The sequence below is a fragment of the Motacilla alba genome, chromosome 2 (genome assembly GCF_015832195.1).
Source record: "Motacilla alba alba isolate MOTALB_02 chromosome 2, Motacilla_alba_V1.0_pri, whole genome shotgun sequence".
NCBI lineage: Eukaryota > Metazoa > Chordata > Aves > Passeriformes > Motacillidae > Motacilla > Motacilla alba.
Genome location: NC_052017.1, coordinates 2,695,064 through 2,710,089, shown reverse-complemented (window position 1 = coordinate 2,710,089; position 15,026 = coordinate 2,695,064). Strand labels below are relative to the sequence as shown.

General features: G+C 43.4%; 1 protein-coding gene across 1 annotated transcript in view; it reads left to right on the top strand.

Moving 5' to 3' along the window:
• The window catches only part of VIPR1 (vasoactive intestinal peptide receptor 1), a 103,620-nt gene that overhangs the window by 81,184 nt on the left and 7,410 nt on the right, over nt 1-15,026 (top strand). The window contains exons 7-10 of the mRNA XM_038127409.1: nt 6,002-6,155; nt 7,145-7,205; nt 9,545-9,614; nt 13,367-13,458. Of these exons, the coding sequence (XP_037983337.1) occupies nt 6,002-6,155; nt 7,145-7,205; nt 9,545-9,614; nt 13,367-13,458 (377 nt within the window). The remainder of the gene's footprint in view (nt 1-6,001; nt 6,156-7,144; nt 7,206-9,544; nt 9,615-13,366; nt 13,459-15,026) is intronic.

Sequence of the window (15,026 nt, the reverse complement as noted above, 5' to 3'; positions counted from 1 at the left end):
CATAAGTTAGTTTATTTTTCTTTTTTCTTTTTCTTTTGCTTTTGCTTTTGCTTTTGCTTTTTCTCTCTTTATTTCTTTTTTTCTTTTTCTTTCTCTTTTTCTATTTCTTTCTCTTTTTCTTTCTCTTTCTCTCTCTCTTTCTCTTTCTCTTTTTTTCTTTCTTTCTCTTTCTCTTTTTCTTTCTTTTTCTTTCTCTTTCTCTCTCCCTCTTGGGGACACAGTTTAGTGATAGCCTTGCAGTGCTGGATTTACAGTAGGACTCAATGATAATAGAAGTCTTTTCCAAACAAAATTATTTTCTGGTTCTGTGAACTAAAAGCTAGGTTAAAAGCAGAGAAAAATCCCTTGTGAAAATTGAAAACACATGTTAGGAAACCAAGTCCATCCTGACATCTCCATGCCACATGCACAGAAATTAATGGGCCATGTTAAGCCATGGACAGAGCAATTAGATTATAAAATTATTGGAAATTTCACACTTATATTAATTCCATGATAGTGAGATGGGGAATTAACCACGTTGTGTAGCCTTACAAGCAGAGCAGTTTTTTGGTTATGGGATCATTTTTACAGATTTCATCATGCTATGGTTAAAGTGGGTGTCTCAACAGTAGGGGTGGGGTGGTAACAGCTCAAAAGTGATGTATTCCTGAATTTAATTATGATTATGAGTGTCTAAAGTGGAACTGTAGTTATGGACATGTAGGGTTGGGCCAGTCCCTGTGCTGGAAATTCTTAATTTCAGCATCTCCAAAGCAGGCAATACCTGCCCAGTGCTGTCCCATCTTCCAGGTCATGAGTGGGATCTATGAAAATCTTTTAAATAAGGTCAAGGAATCCTCCTTGACCAGGCTGGGGAGAAGATCAGCTCTTGCTGTGTGCAAATGCAGCACCAATCAGTCAGCAGCCCCTCCACAGGTCGCGTCTTCTGTGCAACATAAAACAAAAGTGCTGGACAAATCTGTCACTGGAAAATGAGTTTTTATCAGTCTTCTATGGAAGACACCTGCAGGAATCTCAGTGTAAATCTCTTCCTGCTGCAGTGCTGGTGGTAGCCCAGGTAACAGCACCAAAGTACCTTAAAGGAGCATTTCGAGCTCTCAAGGTTTCGAGATTGATGGATTGAGGCAAATCTCAGCCCACATTTTTGCTGGATGCACCATCCCTACTCCATAAATAATGCCAGGAGCTGCATCACTGACCAGGATTGCATGGGATGTCTTCAGTATATCTTTAATCTGACTCAAGGAAGTCTTGGTGCCCTGCCCCAAGCTTCCACACCGCAGGAAGCCGCAGAGTTTATGGGTATGAGGGAGGAATGTGGGGTCTGCACAGGGGTTGTGTCCAGACATAGGACACGCCATACAGGGCCTTTAAAAGGTCCCTTCCAACTCAAACTATTCCATGATTCTGTACAGGTGATGGGGGATTCTTGCGACTGGGGCAGTGAGACTCCAGAGTTCCCGGTCCAGCTGTGGTAGGTGGGGCATCAATCACTCACGTGCTCCTTTGTACTTCTTTGGTCTAAATCCTTCCTGAACCCAAATCCTAAACCTGCAACAAACCATATCCCTGCTAAAGAAGGCAAAGGAGGCTTGTGCTGGCATTTCTGTGGAGTTGATTGCCTTTTTTTATAGAGTTTTGTTGCATTCACAGGAGGCGGATCATGGTTACGTGTTGGGTGTGTGTGTACCTCAAAAATTCAGAACAATTCCTGTCCAACTAAGCTGCTCTTATTGAGGTTGATAAATTCATCAGCTGGTCCAGATTGACAACTTTCAGGAGTTATGGATAAGTTACTGCCACTGAGTAGAATGATAAATGTATATTCAGTGCAGGTTCAGCTCTGAGCTAATTACTGCCTCCAGCGCCTGAACTGTATTTTTATAGGTGGGTCGTAAAACTGATGTAGTGACCAGCTGGCCCACCTAAAAAATGAAAAGAAAGATATTTTTCTCAAGGCTAACGTTACTCAAAAGTAAAATGTGCTACTGGGCACGAGGAAAAAGCCTGGCAGGGTTGTGTCTCAGCCTTCTTGTCCCCACCCTTGTGTCCCTTCTCTTCGGTTCTTCCTCTTGAACGCCCTCGAGCAGGTCTAAGACAGGCCCCACCCTCAAGCAAATAATCTTTTTTTTTTACAATAGAAATAATCTTTTCTTTTACAATAATCAAAATTAATTTTTCTTATTGACTGTGAGGTATTGGCGGAGTGTTGGGGTGCAAGAGTTTTTCAGGAGGAGTCAAGAGCCCAATGCCTCACTGGCTGGAGGCAGAGCCCTTCCCAGAGTTCAGCCATTGGAAACACGTGGAAAGAGAGGGATTTTAATGGGAAAAGCAAATGGCACATCTCTGATGCAGCTCCAAAGAGAGGAACAAGAGAGGAGCCACAAAACCAAGGGAAAAACCATCTCACTGCCACATCTGCTGTGGACATGAGCAGAGCAAGATCCCTGAGGAAAGACAAGGAAATAATCTGTAAATGAGCCTGTGGAAGAAGAGAGACTAGCAAAAGCAGTGAGGTAATTCAGCTTTTTCTCCTGAAAATGTCTGATCTAAAAATAGCCCATGTTAGTCTTTCAACAGTGACACATCGTGAGGTCTGCTCTTTATGGAGAAAAATAAATTCTAGAGATGTAATGGCTCATCTCTGCCCTGTGCCTGTCATCTAAAGGGTAAGAGATCTTCCATAAAAGAGGATTTTTTTCCCCCAGCATTAAACCAGCCTCTCTGAGGCTGAATTTAATCAGTCAGGAAGGTGGAGACCCATTACCAAGTGCTGCATGGAATGAGGTCTCCCAAAAGCCAGGAAGGGCTGTTTTCCAAATGTGCCACTGTCAAAGAGGATCAATTGGATCATCCACAATCAAACTGCACCTCTCACGGAAATATCTAAACTTACCCTCTTTAGGAAGCAGTAGCAAGCCCAGGCAGTGGAAAAATGTCATTATTTAATTTTAGGGACAGGACAGTGCATCCAGCTCTGTTCCAGTGCCACGGGGGATGCCTGGCTGCAAGACATTACTGCCATGCACTCAGAATGGGGCACAAAAAAAGTCTTTTCTCCAGGTAAAATTCCAGGAGTGGTAGGAAATGCTCAAATGAGCAAATATCCCTCAGCAAGGAGCAAAGAATTGATCTGCTGCAGATCCGGCAGAGAAGAAGTTGCCAAACCCAGCTGCTGCTCATGTGCATGGAGAAATAAAACCATAAAATAAATTAAATAAAACCATGGAATGATTAAGGTTGGAAAGACCTCAGAGATGATCAGATCCAACTGCTAGCCATGATCCAACTCACCTTGGTGACAAGCCACCACCCGTTTAAGGGAGGAATTAGGGCCAGAGACTGCCACAAAATTGATGTTTGCCGGTGCTGGGAGAAGAGGGGATGGATTTGTGTCTGTGATTTCTGCTGCCACAGCCTGATTTCAGCACAGCTTTCTCTCTGAACAGCAACAGATCTACAAAGTCAGGCTGCAAATCCCTTCCTGAGGGATTTCCTTTCCTTTTCTGCTGGGCAGAAATCATGTGCATGGTTTGTGAGCAGCCTTCCCTTGTCCTGTGAAGCCTTGCAGCCCCTTGTGCTGTGCTCCAGCCTCCTGCCTCTGCCACAAGTTCAGCGCAGCCATCCAGAAGTGATCCCCTGGTGCACAATCCCCAAAGGAAATCCTTGTTTTACAGGCAGGTGGTTGAGATGCATCAGATTTTGCCCCCTCAAAGCCTGTGTCTCACCTGGGAGCTGCTGAATTAGGGCCAAACACCCACAGAGTGTAACCATGAAGGGATTCACTCACACACACATCCCTGCTGGCTGCAGGCACACCAAGCAGGCACTCAGGCTTTGGGGGAAAGGAAGGAGGGGTGGCAATGTCACACAGCCACATGCACACAAAATCAGAGAGAAACCAAAGGTGTGGTGATGTATTGTATTTGCTGGTATCCCCAACAAAGGGAGGAATGATGAATCTGACTCCATGTTCTCAGAAGGCTCACTTATTATTTTATGATACTATATTATATTAAAGAATACTAAACTAAACTATACTAGAGAATACAGAAAGGATACTCACAGAAGGCTAAAAGATAATAATGAAAACTCATGACTCTCTCCAGAGCCTGACACAGCTTGGCCCCAAATGGCCAAAGAGTGAAAACAACTCCCAGCAGAATCCAATGAAACAATCACCTGTGGGTAAACAATCTCCAAACACATGAGCACAACACAGAAGAAACAAATGAGATAAGAATTGTTTTCCTTTTTCTCTGAGGCTTCTCAGCTTCCCAGGAGCAAAATCCTGGGTGAAGGGATTTTTCAGAGAATGTGAATGCCACAGTGATGCCATCGGGATGAGGCTGCTGCATCCCCAGCCCAGCCTCGTGCCACCTTCCCTCCTTCAGGCAGCCCCAGAAGTCACACACAGAATATTCTGAGTTGGAAAGGAGTTCACCTCCTGCTCTGCTTTCACCTTCCCCCATCAGTACTCCTCAGCAATTCTGTGTCTCTGCTGTGCCTCACAGGAGGGAGCTGATGTGCACAGAAGTTGGTTACCAGGAGCCCACCAGGGTCCCCAGGGTCACACACTCATGGGTTTAGGGATGAGGGTGGGGACAGTCCCTCCCAAAACATGTGGCATTGAAAAAACTCCACACTTCTCCTTTTAACCAGTGTTTTGTAGCAACTGCTTTCAGTAGGAGAGGCGTAGAGGGGAAAATGGGGGCTTGTCACTGGGGCTCTAAATTAAAATTGTTACTCTAAATTAAACATTCTACATGTGCAGGACACCAGGGAAGTGCCACCAACCAGGGAGTGAGAGCAAACACTTGCCCCAGAAAATGCAGGGCATCACCCAGGCAGACCCACTGAAAGCAGCAGGGCAGTTGCTGAGCCAACACCTGGAGGACGTGTAATGATGCAGTGGGCACCAAGTGTCAGAAATTTCCCTCAAGTGTCAGAAAATTCCATTTGTATTTATTTCTTTGTTAAAGGAACTGTTCCCATTACCTGAGCTGCAGTGAAATCTCCACACAGCAAGTTACTGTGTTTAATTATTCATTTCCTGAAGGAAAACAATTCACCTTCCCTCTTCAAATCTCTCCCCTTCCAGAGCAATGAAACCTGTGCACTCTTTCGTGTGCTTGCCCTGCTTCTCCTGCCTATCCTTTATTTTAAAAATACGTATCCCAGTCCTTCTTTTCCTAAAGAGGAGCAACTTCTTGTAGACTTTTCACCACAGAGTAAATTCCATAAGGAGTTCAGGTGCTGCGCAGAGCAATGCCAAAGATACACCCAGAGCAAGGGTCACTGGTGATTTGGTGGAAATTTCTTTCCTGTGGGAATGTGCTGCAGTTCCTAACACAGGGCACCACTATGTGGATTTTTTTTGTTAGTTTTTTTGGGGTTTTGGGTTTTTTTTTTGTTTAGGTTGGGCTTAAATGTGTGAGATGGTTTGCTGTTTGTACTCAGATGTTTATTAGTTCTTATTTACATTACATCCTCATAAAGTGTGAGTTTTATAGTACTTCTTTCTAATAAGTTAAAAATGGAGCAGTATCTTTTGCTTTATAAGGTTTTTTTAAGGATAAATTGTCTAATTAAGAAATGACACAAGTTATTTATTAAGTTACTTTTAACTTAATAACTAACTACTCATGGTCTGTAATGCAGATTTTTTTTTATTTTATTACACAATACTACTTAAACTCATGAAAAAGAAGGTGAAGAAGAAGGACTAACTTCTGCTTTAAAACCTCCATCTTGTTTTATATCTATTACTGTATTCTAAACCCTTAAACTCTGAGTTTCCCACCCTGTGATGTCACACACTTCTATGCAAACTCCACCCCCACAATCCCAGTTCTGTCATTCCATTTTGGAAGCTTCTCCACAGCCTCAGGTCAGTGCAGTGTTCTCCTGGGGGTCAGTGCCTGGCAGCACAGACAGTCTGAAATTCCCAGCAGCCAGGGTTCCAGCGGTTCACCACTGCTCATTTCTTCTCTTCCAGGTGGGCTGCAAGGCCATGATGGTTTTCTTCCAGTACTGTGTCATGGCCAACTTCTTCTGGCTGCTGGTGGAGGGGTTGTACCTTCACACCCTGCTGGTCATCTCCTTCTTCTCGGAGAGGAAATACTTCTGGTGGTACATCCTGATCGGCTGGGGTACGCGTCTCCTCCAGGAGGGGATCCTGGCTGGTGTTTTTGGCAGGAATTTACCACAGATACTGTGGGAATCCGTAAAATCAGAGGGTTTTGGGAAAGCTGCAAAAGGCAGGCCTCAGAACATGGCAAGTGCCTGAGGGAACTTTTGGCCTTTCAGTCATCCATCATTTGCAAGAGCATCAGGGATGGATCTGGAATGGATCATGCATGAATTAATAATTTGGATGCACTAATTACAGTTTTTTTCTGGTTTTAGTACCATTGGAAATCACTGGTAATAAAGTGTACACAATCTGTGGCTAACACAGAGCAAAGAGACATGTCCTTCCTGGAGTATTTCCAACCTAAATCCAGTCAAAGATAAGAGAGAGAAAAGAGCCAGCACAAGGATGGGACAAGACCATCCAAACGTAGCAGATCATGGAGTGAGGAGCAGAGGCAGCTTCACCTGGCCAGCTACAGACAGCTGTGTGTGAACCTGGCACTCCAGGCTCCCTTACAGGGCAAAAGAGTCCAGGGATATTTCATTTTTATTGTTCTAAATCAAACATTTAATGTAGCTGGATGACCTGTGTGTGAGAAACATAATTTTGCCCCTTGATGCTGAGGAGAACCTGTGGTGACCTCCTTAGGTACAGGTGTCCACCCTGTGGGTGGCTCAGGTGATTCCTATTCCTTGCATTTCTCCCCTGGAAGGTTTTTCCAGGCACTGCAACAGGAACTTCAAGGTGCTGGCAGCAGTTCCAGAGAGCTGATCTTGCATGGCCACAGGAAGGGAAAGGCAACATTGCCAGTTTGGCATGTAAGGGTGGAAATGTGAAGAATTTTCCCACCTCTGAGGGAAGGCATCCCCTCAGTCACTCAGGAGAGGCAGAGAGCGAGGGAGAACAGCCCTGGGAAATGAGGCAGATTTTAAACAATCTGGTAATGAAATCAGGTAACCTTTTGATCATGATTTCTGACAGCAGCACCATCTCTTCTCTCCTCAGGTGCCCCCTCCGTGTTCATCACTGCCTGGACAATTGTCAGGATTTACTTTTTTGATGTTGGGTAAGCCTGTGCACTCAGTTATATTTCCTTTATAAGGAAATGATGTATTTTCTTTTATAAACCCTTTATATGGCCAAGGAAAGCCCTGCAGCCTTAGCAACCCAAAAGCCAGCAGCAGTGGCACCTGTCCCCTGCCACCAGGAACCTGGAAACGCTCCAAGGTCTCCCTGAAATGTCATTTTAGGTCAATCACTCCCCCTCTTTACTTCCCAGTGCCTTGATCAGGATATTTGCAGGGAATTTGTGAGCAGACCCTGATGGTTTCATTTGGCCCCGTGCTTAGAGCAGAGTTTTGCACCCTGCAGAATTGACCCTAAATGTGCAGCACGGATTTATAAACACACCCAGTTCTCTCCCACAGGAAAAGGCTAAAAATTCATTTTTTTTTCTCAAGCAGATTTTAGGATCTGTTCTTCATCCCTTTTAACCTAGCAGCAGCCTTTGATATTTTGTATAAGAAGCAGGTAGAATGCTGCTAAGAAAATGAGGCAGACACCAGAGTTATCCAAGGATATGTGCAAGTAGAGAGGATTTGATCCTGAAATCCTCATTCTTGCTTTTATTCAAGTGGTCAGGCTGCAGTAATTGGAAAGGGTTTTATAGGAAAACACCCCAGAGAGATGCAGAATCAAGTGCTTATTCTGTCCTCAGCCTGCATCCCCTCACTTCTTGCATTTGCATCCTGGAGTTAAATCCATTTTCTCCCGTGCATTCTTCCCCTCCAAATGTGTCCTGATTTGCCCCTTTTTCACTACGAGAAGCAGCTCAGATTTCTCACTGCATTTTTGATTTATAGTCAGGCCAGCACATTTCCTGAGGGCTACACACTTCCTTTATGGTTTCACTCTATCTGCATAAAACTGACCTTATTCACTCTGTTAATAAATAGCCTCTACAATGAGACAGAGACAGGAGCATTTAACCATTCTGGATACCAGTTTTTCTTACTATATATTCCCATTCAGCTCCAAAAATTCTTAATAAAAATACAGAATTCTTAGCATTTTCTGGGGGCTTTAAAGCCCTACATTTTTGTGCTGAGTAAAACAGAGCATGAATTTATAGAATATATTAATGCCTAACACAGATTTTTTTTTTTCATTACCTGCAGAGAAAAATTACAGGAAATTAATCCAGATTAAATAAACCCTAATTAGGTAAGATTGGTTAAACAACACAAAGAATTTATTTAAACATTGTAACTCCGAGTGAAAGTGACCTTCATTCAGACTGTCTCAATTTATTTCAAAAATGAAGTGCATTAGACAAAATTAGGGCCACTTTAATTTTAAATGAAAGGGCAGCACACACCCAACTGGAAGCATCTATATGTGAGAAATTTGCTCCATCTCCCTGTAGGGTTAGGGCAGATCTAGTCAGTGTCGTCCACAGAGTGAAAATTTTATCATCCTCAAGTTGATGCTTAAAATAGGTCTCAGGAACTGTGCCCTAAAAGTGCCTCTCTTCATCTCCTGCTGCCTTCCCTGCCAACATTTGGAATTAGAGGAGCTGAATCTGGGTGAAATTGTCTGCAGTAGGCACCACTAATCTATTCTTACACGAAAGCAGCCCAATTTCTATGGATGCTTTCCTAAAAATGCACCTTCTGTCACCTGACTGTGCAGATAAAGGTGTCCCAAGCAATATCAGTCATTTCCACATCAGCCCTTTCCCCTCATTTCCTCGTTGGCTTTAAAATGCAGTCCCAGGTGAGGAGTGGTGTGCAGACAGCTCTGGCTTCAGGGTGAAGTAAATCCCAGCCTGGACCCTTTTTAACATTTTTCATTCCATCCACAGCTCAGGTGCAGCTTGCTGGATTTAGTGGGACTAACCCCACCACTGGCTGGTATTTTTTTCAGAAAGATGTGATTTTTTTGGTTTTTTTTTTTTTTTTTTTTTTCTGTTGGTGCCAATTGCTCTGTGCTTATCAAACCCCCTCCATCCAGGATGGTGGAGAGCACTGGAGCCCTGGTGAATATTTTCATAGATTTTGATAGAATTTCATGGTTTCAATAGAATTTCCCTGCAGCAGAGCTCAGTGTAGGAGAAATTAAGAAAAATCAGCATCCTCCCCCGTGTTCACCCTGCCTAACATCCTCCAGCCCAATCCATGGCCAAGGGGGAAAAAAATGGCATTACCTCTGGGATATTTGGTACCTACCAGTGCTCACAGACATTGCAAAGCAAGTTTTTGGCCATTCCCAGTCCATAAAAATGAGGTTTAGTCTCTTCACACAACCCAGCCTAGCAAAACTTAGCTTTTAGGGAAAGCTGAGAAGGTTACAGACCTGCTTGCTTGCTGCGCTTGATGTTTTAAGTCTGGCTTTGTTTCTTTTTAGGTGCTGGGAGGAAGTAGTGGAATCCCCATTCTGGTGGATCATTAAAACTCCTATTTTGGTGTCTATTTTGGTAAAGTATCAGCACCTTCTGCTGGCTGCAAAGCCATCTTTAGTCCTAACTGGGGAGGGGTGAAGGGGTGTTGAGAAATGTCCTGTAAATGTCCATGGAAAATGCACTGTCAGGTAAAATCCCACTGTACAGTGAACATTTGCTTTAAGATGAGGAAATTCCTCCTCCAGATAAACACCCTCACCTGCAGCATTGACCACAGGAGGAATTTCAGTGACCAGGCCACTGACTTGATGCAGCTTTGACCACCTCCATCTCCTTGGTGGGGTGGCTGTGGGAGATGGAGGAATGGGGTTGGACATCCAGGAAAGGCTCATTTTGCCTCAGGAATCAGTGAATTCCATCAGATGACCCGTGCTAGGAGTGGTTTTGTTTCTCTGAGCTGACCAGGATGACTTGTTCAGTTGTAGATGTCAACACTACAAATTAACATGAGTCCTACCATGAATTTCCACTTAGATAAAAAGGGAGTAGATGAATTCCCTCAGGAATTTGTCTCTTCTGTGCAGAACAGAGTTGCATTCCAGCTGTGTATTTTTGGAGTAAGTTCTAGAGGAATTTGGCTAATTTCCAGAAAAATCAACAGAAGTGTTTTGTTTTAATTCTCTGGATATGATCAATCCTGACCATAGAAACCAGGACACTTCTCAGGAACTCTGGGTCCTTCCATCCTTGTTCAACATTGCTCTGTTGGGCGTGGATCCAAACTTTAAAATCAAATGAACTGGAGTTAAACTTAGTTTTGAGTTTTCTTAAATGAAGTCAAAAACGTGGCAACAGAAGAAAAAAAAAAAAAGGCAACAGAAATCAAATCAAATATATCTCTTTTAATCAGAAATCTTTCCTTACACATCCTTCTTATTCCATGTACATTATGACTTTTACAAGAAGACTATTTTTTTTTATTGTGGCATTTATCATGCAGGGATTCCAGACTGAAAGTTTCAATAATGACATCTTGCTCTGTTTACCTCACTGGAAAGAAATATAGTACTTAGATGACACATCTCCAAATATTTATATCATCCTGGAAAGCTATAGATAGCATTTTCCCTTTCCTGAGATAAGCTTTCAGTCTAAAAACATGCCCTTTTATTCTCCTCAGATCAATGGGTCTGTATTTTCTTTTGGCCAATAAATCTTTTCCTCATTGCCAAACAGAATTTACCCAGCAGTTCCTGATTTTCCTTCAGCAGATATCCTATAAATCTGTCCCAAAGGAAGGGCATGATAGCCACTGGCTGATGAACAGCAGGTTTCTCCAGGGGGTAATGCAGCATTTCCTCCAAATCCATGGGAATACAGCCTGATATCTCAGTGGAAGGAAGAAATCCATATACAAGATCTATAGGATCTTTAAGGTACATGAGATATATTTTGTGTACAAGGAAGAAATACATACAGAAGATCTATAAGATCTTTAATGTACATGAGATATATCTTGTGTACAAGGTGTTAAGCACTGGGAACACATTGATCATCTCTGATTACACTCTAGGGATAAAAAATAATCTAAACAACTTCTGCAATATCCTGATTCCTGTATTTTCTGGCATGGAATTCCAAGGTTATACCAAGCCCATATACTACACTCTGTGTTTGCTCTTGACCTCTCCAAGCCAACACAGGCAGAATTTAACTGCTCCATTCTCGCCTTCCTTGCAGCAGCTTGTGTGCTATCAATGATCATTAGTGTAGTTGATCTAGATAATGCTGGTTTGGGACTAATAAATTTCACTTCCCACCAAATCAGACACACAAACCATTTTTTAAGGAAATACATCCAAACAGAAATTATGATAAATTGCTCAGGATAGGTAAGAAGTGATTAAGCAATGCATCATAACCAAGAAGTGCAATGGATATCAAATCACTCATAGGCTTTGGAAAAAGAGTGTTTATTTGAGAGGTGGGCTTCAGTCTGTTTTATTCATCTATTGTTGTGATAAGTGTAGAAATTGCTGGAAGAAATCTTATAATCTGTTTTTGCAGGGAATCAGATTGGCTGGTTTAACACAATCCCTTCCAGCTGCTGAGCCTCGAAAAACTAGAATCATTTGCACATTCCCTGACCATGAAGGGATAAAGAAAGGGGTTGTGTGCCAAACTAAAACTGAACTAAGACCCCAGAAATCTGTCATTGCTTTTCTGCTGTCTGTGTTGCATGAGTAACAGGATGACTCAACAGAGAGGACCTTGAAAGAAGCAGATTTGCATTCAGTCCATGCCATCAGGACATTCCCATTCCTAGCTCTACACCTTTGCTATTAAATAAGGTTCACATTGCTTGAGTGCATTGGTAGGGCACTGTGAGATTTTGGGGTGAAAAGAACCACCTAAAATCTGGGTATCAGCCAGACTGCTTGGTCTAACATCCCAGGAGGGAACGTTCCCTGCTGCCTTGGTGAGGTCTATCCCTTCCTGCACAAGACAGAACATGGCCAATATGATGTCTTGGAGTGGCTACCTGAAACAGAGGCTAGACAAGATTAAGAGAATAAAAGAGGTATTTACTGAAGGCCTTCAAAGGTTCACCTTGGGCAGTCAGAAACCTCCGAGAGGGGCTACACCCAGGATGGACGATGGTCATGAGTTTTTCATCCAGTTATAAGTTCGGTGAATTCACATACCAGGGGTTATACTGATGCTTTAAACAGCTGGAACAGAGGCTAGACAGAGTTAAGGGGAATAAAAAGGATATTTACTGAAGAGCCTTCAAAGGCCACACCCCGGCAGTACTGGAGCCACAGTCACGGCTCTGCCCGATGGCTCCAAGATGGAATCTAAAGAGGGCTTGGTCACAAGATCTCACATTTTTATAAGTCCTGGTTCATTTGCATATTGGAGTTAACTGTCCAACCACAGCTCCAGCCCATGAAGTCCCATCCTCCTTTTTTTTTTCTCTCTCCAGTCCACGTTGCTTGTGCTCTTGGGCCTGAGATTTGGATCATTTGTCCTTGGGTCCCCAGCTAGAGGAGGAGTTGTTTTGTCTCCCTGCTCTGTGCAGAGAGCTCAGCATCCCCTGATATGAAGCCCAGACCCTCACACTAAAGCAGCACAGAATCTGAAAAAAAAAGTAAAAAGCTAAAACCCGAGGCTCAAATCCTCCAATTACAGGTAATGAAGTCATATACCCCCAGTTTGCCCACTTTTGTTCATACTTTTCAGGGCCAGAGACAGTCAGATGTCCCTGAGTTTCAGGCCCAGAGAGGAATTGTTTTACCTGAATAAAACGGGAGAACAGCAGCTGACAGGCTATGGAGTTCTAGAGCTATACCCTAAAGCAGCACAGGATCTGAAAAACATAAAAGCTAAACCCTACGGCATCAAATAGGATTGAGCAGAGGCCCGCTGGAGTGGATCCTGCTTCGTGCTGTGGTTTGGTTTCCCTGGCTCACCTCGCTCAGCAGCTGGCCCCATGTCACCGCCTCGCGAGCCGCCGGGCGCCACGGCTCCTCCCCGCGCGCGCAGCAGGACGTCGTGAGGAGCTGTGCTCTATGGGCTTGACATCATCATACTTGGGATGTATGACACGAAGTCCCAAGCAGGCTGATGTCAGGCCCAAGATGCCATCCTGTGTCGGTTTTCCATGTGCTCCCCGCCCCCGAGAGGGGCTCTCTGCTCATGGCTTGTTAAACGGCAGCTCCTTCCATGCAAAAACCATTCCAGTGAGAGGAACTCCCCTCTAGTGATGGGCTCTTTTCCCTGGAGGAAAATGCTGATGTTTTACCTCTCTCTTCCCATCTCCACAGGTGAACTTCATCCTCTTCATCTGCATCATCCGTATCTTAGTCCAGAAGCTGCATTCCCCAGATGTTGGGCACAACGAAACCAGCCAATATTCGTAAGTCCCAGACTTTCCCAACCCTTTCCTGTGTTTTTTTGGGAAACCTGCCTGGCTGCTTGGTAGTTCATTATTGCACCTTGATTCATGATTGCATCTGTCTGCACTGATAAAAATTAATTAATTTTAATTGCTTAAAGCAGATTAGGAATCAGGAAATGGAGCATTTGCTAAAAGAGCTGGGCAGGTTTTATGTCAGTTTGTGGCAGGTGAGAGGGATTTCTCCTGGGATTAATGATGAAGAAATGAGAGTAATAATAATGATCATGAAGCCAAATATAATTTTTCTTTGAATATTTAATATTTATTGCATTCTGAAGGCAGAAGGACCCTGATGGAAAACAAAAAATTGCTCTTCATAGTGTACAGGCTTTTTTTTTCCCTGACCTTCAGTTTTAAAGAAGGAGAGATCTTGAAAATTACCATTCAGTAGGATCTGTGACAAATTTTCCTCATCCTAAAAGAGATCTCTAAACAAGATTGGATTATCTCAATGCATTTCTCTTCTCTGTTGAGAAGGATCACTGTCTTAGAAGTTCTACTTGACTTAATACTTTTATTCCAGGGATATGAGGTTGACCTTAATGGGGCTTTGTATAATGAACAACATGCCAGAGAGATCAACATCTCTCTCAGTGACCAAGGCTGGTCTCAGCTGCAGTATTTTAAGAGTGAAAGAAATGTTTATCCGCATAGATTTATACTGGCTTCATTGCAAATAAAATAAAAGTCCAGACCAGGTTATTTTTAACTCTTCCCACTGTTCTGGCTCTGCTTTTCAGCTATCCTGGATATTTATTAAATGTTTCCTAGAAAAGAATTAAATGAAAAGAGTCCAGTGTCTGCATGGCCACTGCTTGTAAATCTTTGTCTTCTGAGGGAACTGTGCTTTTGGGAACCCTGAAAAATCTCAGTTCATCTTCCTGCAGGATGGAAAAAAGTAACAATATGTTCCTTCAAATCCTGCCCAGCCATGGCACTGAGACTTTGTCTCTGGTGATGGTGAATTATTCATTTCATCTGCCTCGAGAGATTCTCAGATTTAAGAAAGGAAATGCCAGTTTTTGACCTTAATTTTCCTGGCAGCAGCCAAAACCAATTACCTATTTTTCTGTCATCACAACACACTTACATTACCAGACCCTGTGCTTTCTACCACCTGCCCTTCTGGATTTCCAATTGGGAATTTTATCTTTGCACCCCAGGTTTGCAGCAGGTGCACAGATTAAATCAGCATATTTAAATAATTTCTAGTACTGAGCAGTGTCCTGGCACTGCTGGCTTCTGTTCACCTCAGCAAAAGTGCTGCCAACGTGCACCTGATGAGTTCAGGACACAGTTTCCAGTGAGGTGGAGCTGCCAGGAAAGCTCTTTTTGCCTTGTAAACAAACGCAGGTCATGGTGAAACACAGAGTTCCCCTCACTGACCTGCTCAACAGGGGGTTCTGCTGAAGGACAGCTGCTCCTGACATCCACAGATCCTCATCTTCCTTCGCCACCTGGAAAGATGGCTCAGTTCCACCAGGGAATTAATCAGTTGCTCGCTTCACAGAATCATAGAATCCCAC